The sequence below is a fragment of the Nicotiana attenuata genome, chromosome 11, assembly GCF_001879085.1.
Source record: "Nicotiana attenuata strain UT chromosome 11, NIATTr2, whole genome shotgun sequence".
NCBI lineage: Eukaryota > Viridiplantae > Streptophyta > Magnoliopsida > Solanales > Solanaceae > Nicotiana > Nicotiana attenuata.
The window spans coordinates 5410095-5417694 of record NC_031999.1 but is presented as its reverse complement, the minus strand read 5'-3'; the positions used below and the strand labels follow the sequence as shown (position 1 = coordinate 5417694).

Genomic DNA, 7600 nt, shown 5'->3' with positions numbered 1-7600 from the left:
TTAACTGTTTGGGCATTGTGAACACTAAAAAGAACTAATTGAACACATAGCTTTATGTTTCGAGGCTTTTAATCTCAGTTTGATGCATCTGTAAACGATCCAAATGGGACGAGTTGGTCTTAATTTGTGGCTTGTTCCTTTACTGCCCGTAATTGATTATCTACCAAGATCGAGTTGTTTGTTTAAAGAGTGTATGCAATTGTCCTTTGTTCGTCTTCAATAGATATTAGAGTCAGAAGCTGGAAGGAATAAATTTGTGGATGCAACATTTCATAGTTTGAATTTCATTTTGTGTTTTCTTTGGTAAATCTCGATCTCATGGAGTTTCAATTCAATCTAGTACCAGCTGTGATGAATTTCAATTACCCATACTGATCCCAGCATGATATGTTCGTTACTGGGACTTGATGGCTTGTGTGGGAGTTGATTATTTCTCATTTGGGCTCCTTCTTGGGCCCAACATTGAATGGTGTACATCCGTAGTCTCCAGGCATCATGCTGGGCCAGAAGCCCAACTCCAAACAGCTAACCCCTTCCATTAGTTAAAATAAGTTGTTAGCCCTAATCGTGGTATAATTCTTGCCCATTAATGGTGGATTGATTAATTTTCTCCAACTAGTTGGGGCGTGCCATATTTAGCATAAGTAGCTTATGGCCCTCCAAGACATAGTTTAGATTTCCTTTAGAATTAAAATAAAGGTGTGCCGAGCCTAACAAAATTTCAAATGCTTGGACCTCTTTAATTATGTCTTTAAAATATTTAGATTCCGAGGCGTGCCATTTAGCAAATTCCATGGCCCTCACAAAGTGCAAATGCGTAGTTGCTTTAGGCGTGTGTTTAATAATATTACTTTCCTAAATTCGGGTGCGCATTTATGTGACCCAAATCCAAATCTCAACGATGTTAAAATATGTCAAAAACCTCGGGTGCATTTATGTGACGTGGTTTGAGACGTGTTTTAATAACGTTGCAATTTTCTCTAAAAATAAATAAAAGCGGTTAAAAGTTAAAATTTGCACGTAGGTTCATAATTGTTTAAAATTAGATAATTTAAGCCGAATATGACAGTTGAGCGATCGTGCTAGAACCACGGAGCCCGGGAATGCCTAACACCTTCTCCCGGGTTAACAGAATTCCTTACTCGGATTTCTGGTTCGCGGACTGTTAAACAGAGTCAATATTTTCCTCGATTCGGGATTCAACCGGTGACTTGGGACACCATAAATCTCCCAAGTGGCGACTCTGAATTTCTTAATATAAATGATCCCGTTTCGATTGTCCTTTAATTGGAAAAACTCCTTTATACCCCTCCGGGGGTATAGTGAAAAAAGGAGGTGTGACAAGTAGCACCTAAAAAGACTCATGGAAAGAAACGCAAGAACTAGTATAGGTCTCTTTTTTGTTTTAGTTAATTGTAGCATGAAAACTTTGCAGGATTTTAATAGTTTTTGGTGAAGTATGGTATTTTGCATTATTAGATTATAAAAATGCTAGCTTTTAAACGTGTTTTCTAGGAATACAATTGTAATAGTACAATATATTGCTATAACTGTTTTAATATTGGAATCTATCTTCAGTTTGTTTTATTAGGCTTTTCTTAGGCTTCTTCCATGAAGTTGTTGGTTTATTAGGAGTGCCTTTCGGAGACAGAATTTTGTTAGCACTTGAAGTCAAGTCATTAGTGTAGAACATGGCTGTTACAGCAGCACTGTTAGTTCCTACTCCTACTGCCATTGTAGTAGGAGGAGCATTGTTAGTTCGTTGTAATACACCAGCAGAAGTTGTTTTTGGAGGTGTATTTTTAAGGGAGTTACGACGTTCAAAAAGAGGAACTATGTTGTTATTTTGTTGAAGAACAGGGCGAGTATAGATTTGAATGAGAAAAAATATTTTAGAAAGTGAACTGGTTTTGAAATTATATTGAGAGTAGTTGTTAGTTGTAGTTGAATCTAAGAAAATCTGTACATAATTTGCATTGCTGCACCAGTTGTATTCTGCAAAGATTTTGGTTCAGGTATATTAGTACAGTAGAACTATATACCAATCAGGTATACTGATATACCATTTGGGTATCACGTTGTATTTGAGTACCTTTTTTCCTGCAGCAACTAGATGTAAGTACTGACATGAGTTGCAAAGCGTGCGCATTTTGGGTATCACGATGTATTTGGTGCACCATCTGTATTTCTGCGCATATTTTGGTTTAGCCATATTAGTGCAATACAACTATATACCAGTAAGGTATACAAATATACCATTTGGGTATCACCTTGTATTTATGTACCTGATGATGTACAATAACTGCATGTAAATGACTTCCAATTTGTTATACTTCAATACAAACATGAGCTGCAAAGCGTGCCCATTTTGTTAACGATGTATGTACAAATGTTGCATTTGGGGCACCACTTCTATTTCTGCACATATTTTGATACCAATAAGGTATACAGATATACCACTTGGGTATCACATTTATATTTTAGCATCTTTTTTCGTGCAGCAACTAGATGTAAATGCATCCCACTTTTATATAGTAAAATAGAAAATAAACATATTCTTATTGAAAACACAAGTAGCCATATAAATTTGTTGCCAAAAAGTAATTTGGCAAAGAATCATCATACCAAATATATGTCTAGTGCAAGAAATGCATTTTATTTCTTTGCAATTCAAATGATATGATTCTACGATATATGAGTTCTATAAAAATATTGAAGCATTATATCAATCTCTCTTTGGAATATTTTGGCATGTTCTCCAGTTGTGTCTTTTTCTCCCGCATAGTGCACATGTAACTGTATTTCCTTCCCAGCCTCCTATGCCTCTCTTCTTTTTAGGTCTTCCTGGTTTGATTTTTTCTTTTGGTGGCACTACCACCTGCGAAGAGACATGTTCTGGAATTTGCCACGTTGTTTCATCAGGCAAAGGATTTACTGGTAGCTCATATGTTTTCAGCAAGTAGTCTATGCTGTAGTAATCCGAGCAATACTTGTATGAATCCATATGGAATTTTTGTATAACTGCCATTGCATGTGGACATGGAATATCGTCTAGCTGAAACCTCCCACAAGTACAATTTTTTTCATGTAGGCACACCACATTTCTTGTTTGGCAATCAATTACTAAATGTAAGAATTGAGTTGATGGCAACACCTAATATAATTTTAATTAAGAAAAGTCATTAGCTATATGAAATAATAGTATTTTTAAAACAACAATATTCAGTTGTTTAGTGAAATCACTAAGGTACAAAAGTAAAACTACAGTACATGCGGTGTTTTTATGATTTTGAAAATGCATACCGTCATCGTCTGTGATAAGATAGTATTATCTGACAATATTTTTTCATACTTTGCACCAATCTTCATAAATGATTCCACTGCATCCTTCCGATTGGTGTAATTCCATTTTTTAATCAATGTTGTCATGAAGTCAAGCAAATTCACAACTGGGAGGTCTCTTGCATGCTTGTTCGCCGCATTTACTAATTTTGCAATATTCGATGTCATGGTCATGGTTCTATTTGCCTTGGAATGCGCCCGGGACCATTTATCATATACAATATCCATCAGGTATGTTTTCACTCTACTATCAATAGCTTCTAACTCTGCCATATGTCTGTTGAATTCTTCAACAATGTATGCTCTTGCTAACGCAAAGTATACTTCTTTGATTTGTTTTTGGCTCTTCCTGAAGTTTGTCTTTATGTTGTTCCACATATGGAACATGCATGCACAATGAGGGACTTCTAGATAGATAATTGAAGTTGCTCTCCATATACCATCATGCCTGTCTGATACAATGCACATTCCCTCTCTTTGTCCATAGGTTTCTCTGAACTGCACGAAGAACCACTCCCACGATGCATCATTTTCCGAATCAACAATTGCATATGCGAGGGGTAGAATTTGTCCTGCAAACCCAAAGAACAAAATATCAATTACAACACACAATATTAATTTAGCATTTCATATAGTAGTATAGTCATAGGTAGGTGCAGGTATGTAGCAAAATAATTATATACTATGTTGGTATACTTTTATACCATACTGGTATCATATAATATTTGAAAATCTTTTTTGTTTCTTTAACTGAATGTAATTGAATTGTATTCTTACCCTCTGCGTCTTGCGTGGAAGCCGTGAGTATGGTCCCTCTATATGTTGACTTTAAAAAACTTCCATCAACTACAACTGTTGGCCTATAATAGATCCATCCTCTAATCGATGCATATATAGCTATGAATGCATACAAGAAGCTCCCATCTCCTTCAGTGTGTAGTCGTGTCACTGATCCTGGGTTAACGTACTCTAACATATAGAGATATGTTGGTATTTTCTTGTATGACTCACTTGGTGTTCCTCTCAACAATTGCATTGCTTTTTCTTTTGATCTCTATTCTTGCATGTAGCTCAAGTCCATACCATATGCTTTTTGGATGTCTCTCTGGATATCTGTTGTTGTATATATGATTTTCGGGTCAACAAGTTTATCTTGTACCACAGCTGCAACAAAAGCTGAGACAGCTTGCTTTTGTGAACAAAATCTCTTATCATTTAAACAATTGAGGACAGAATTGAAATCCGTCACTTTGAAATTATTTGATGCTCGCAGGCTTGATGCTTTAAGTCTCCAGTGCATCTTTCATCCACGCATTCAAGGGTATACCTGTTTATAATACAAATACAGTTATGTATTATGTTTTATTGATAAAAAAAAACACAAAAATCCGTACAATTATATACTCACATAGTATACTCATATAGCATACCTATATACTGTATCAGTATCATATTTTGCTGATAAAAAAATAGACAAACCAGCACAATTCTATACTCACATAGTATACCGATTTAGCATACATATATACTATATTTGTAACGACCCGGCCGGTCGTTTTTGGAATTTATGCCCCGATCCCCTATTAACTGCTTCTCCCCAAGCTTATTTCTGCTATTTTGATTTGTCGGGATGTTCGATTTTGAGTTTCGGAGAGTTTTGGGACACTTAGTCCCTAAATGAGAGCTTAAGTGTTAGAAAATTTACCGTAGTTGGAACAGTGAGAAGACGGCCTCGGAATGGAAATCCGATGGTTCCGTTAGCTCCGTTAGGTGATTTCGGGTTTAGGGGTATGGTCGGATTGTGTTTTGGAGGTCCGTAGCTAATTTAGGCTTGAAATGCCGAAGGTTGGATTTTGGAAGTTTCCGGTTCGATAGTGAGATTCTGATCCGAGGGTCGAAATAGAATTCCGAGACTTGCAGTAGTGCCTTCATGTCATTTGGGATGTGTGTGTAAAATTTCAGGTTATTCGGAGATGGTTTGGCTAGGTTTCTGATCGAAAGCGTATTTTGAGGAAATTTGGAGTTCTTAAGCTTAAATCCTTGATTAATTCGAGTTTCCGATGTTGTTTTAGGTGGTTTAATGATTGGTACAAGTTGAATGGGTATTAGGTGTGATTGGTGCTTTTGGTTGAGGTCCCGGGGGCCTCGGGATGATTTCGGATGGTTGGCGGAAAGATTTTAAAGTTAAGAGATTGCAGATTTTTGCTACTTCTGATATTTCCGCATCTGCAGTTTGGGGACCGCAGATGCGGCGCCGCAGATGCGGCAAGGCAAGCGCAGATGCGAATTTTGGGTTTCCTCCAGGTTCCGCAGATACAGAAGTTTCACCGCAGATGCGGTTTCGCATCTGCGAAAGAAGAACCGCAGATGCGTCTCCTGGGCTCTTTAATGAAAGTCGCATATGCGACATTTTGGTCCGCAGAAGCAGGACCGCAGGTGCGGAAATAGCTGGGCAGAAATATGAAATTTCGAGGGTTTGGTTTCAAAAGTTGAAAAATCGAATTAGAGCTCGGGAGATGGCGATTTTGAGTGGGATTTGAAGAGGAGATCTCTGGGTAACGATTCTTTAACCCTTTCTAGTCATATTCCATCAATCTTTAGTAATTTCATCAAATAATTTCGGAATTTTGGTAGAAATTGGGGGAAAAGTCCTTAGACCTTTCATTGAGGATTTGAGGGGTCATTTGGACTCCGATTTCAGTGTTCTTGTTATGAGTAGACTCGTGGGAGTACGAGGTTTCTGAAAATATAAATTTCACCCGATTTCGAGACGTTGGCCTGAGGGGCATTTTGGTCATTTGACCTAATTTCGCGTCTTAGATTAGAATTTAATTATAGAATCAATTATTTGAAGTGTTATTTACATTATGAAATTGAATTGAATATATTTGGGCCATTTGGAGTCGGATACTCGTGGCAAAGGTGTGGTTTCGAGTTGATTTTGAGCCGGTTCGAGGTAAGTGGCTTGTCTAACCTTGTGTGGGGGACCTTTCTCCTTAGGATTGATATCGTGGTAATTGAAATGCCTCGTACGTGAGGTGACGAGCGCGTAGTTGAGCTAATTGTTGAAAATCCGATTTTCTTTAAGTATCTAAATTGAGTTCCTTCTCCTGTTTCATTATACTTGCGTTTTTAACTCGTTGTTAGTTTAGAAAAGCATGTTTAGTTGACTTAATTGCCTATTTGCTTAAATTGCCTTAATTGCATTACGTGAGGCATGTTAGGATAGACTTATCTGTTTACTTAGTACGAAATTTAGCATTTATTGAATTTTTGTTGTTGCTGTGTATTTACTTTGGGACTACGGAACGGTATTCCGGGAGATCCCCCCCTGCACTTTCACTTTGGGACTACGGGACGGCATCCCGGGAGCTCCCCTATATGTTTACTTTGGGACTACGGAATTGCATTCTGGTAGATCCCCATCCACATTTATGAGTTGGACTACGGGACTGCACCCGGGTGATCCACTGGAGATGATATTCATATTTGGGGACTACAGGACGGTATCCTGGGAGATCCCCGGTTGTTATCTTGGAGCTGAGTTGCGTTCTTTTACTGTATTTTACTTGCCTTGTAATAGTTGTTGCTATCCTTCATATCGTGTGTTATTAAATTACACGGTTATTTCACATTGTTAAACCTTATATCTTATTTAACCTCAGTAGGGCCCTGACCTTCCTCGTCACTACCCAACCGAGGTTAGGCTTGGCACTTACTCAGTACCGCTGTGGTGTACTCATGCCCTTTCTGCGCATGTTTTTCATATGCAGATCCAGGTACTTCTACATAGGCTTACCATCCTTGAGGCAGGGAGAGCTTTTGGAGACTTCGAGGTACATCTGCTGCGTCCGCAGATCGAAGAGTCTCCATCTTTATTCTATCTTGTAGTATTAGCCCTTCTATCATACTGTTGATGTAGACATTCCAAAGTTAGAGCATTTTTACCATATTTCTCTCAGCTTGTGTTCCCGTGAGTTTCCGGGTTTTGGGATAGTATTGTAGAAGTTTGAGATATTGTGCTGTATGTGCCGAGTGGCATTTTACATTTCATTTCCATTATGTTAAATCTTGGCTTTAAGTTATAATTTCCGCAAGGTTTCGATTGTTTTTCCGCACTTGTTAGGCTTACCTAGTCGTAGGGACTAGGTGCCGTCACGACAGTTCACGGAGGGCGAACTGAGGTCGTGACAAGTTGGTATCAGAGCTCTAGGTTCATAGGAGTCACGGAACACAGGCCGATTTATTAAAGTCTCGC

General features: G+C 38.2%; 1 protein-coding gene across 1 annotated transcript; it reads right to left on the bottom strand.

Moving 5' to 3' along the window:
- Positions 1951-4642, bottom strand: LOC109234669. Its single transcript, XM_019400737.1, has 5 exons — positions 4426-4642; positions 3304-3914; positions 2879-3055; positions 2093-2188; positions 1951-1995 (listed from the first exon to the last, which is right to left on the bottom strand). The coding sequence occupies exons 1-5, from the start codon at positions 4640-4642 to the stop codon at positions 1951-1953; spliced, it is 1146 nt and encodes a 381-aa protein (XP_019256282.1).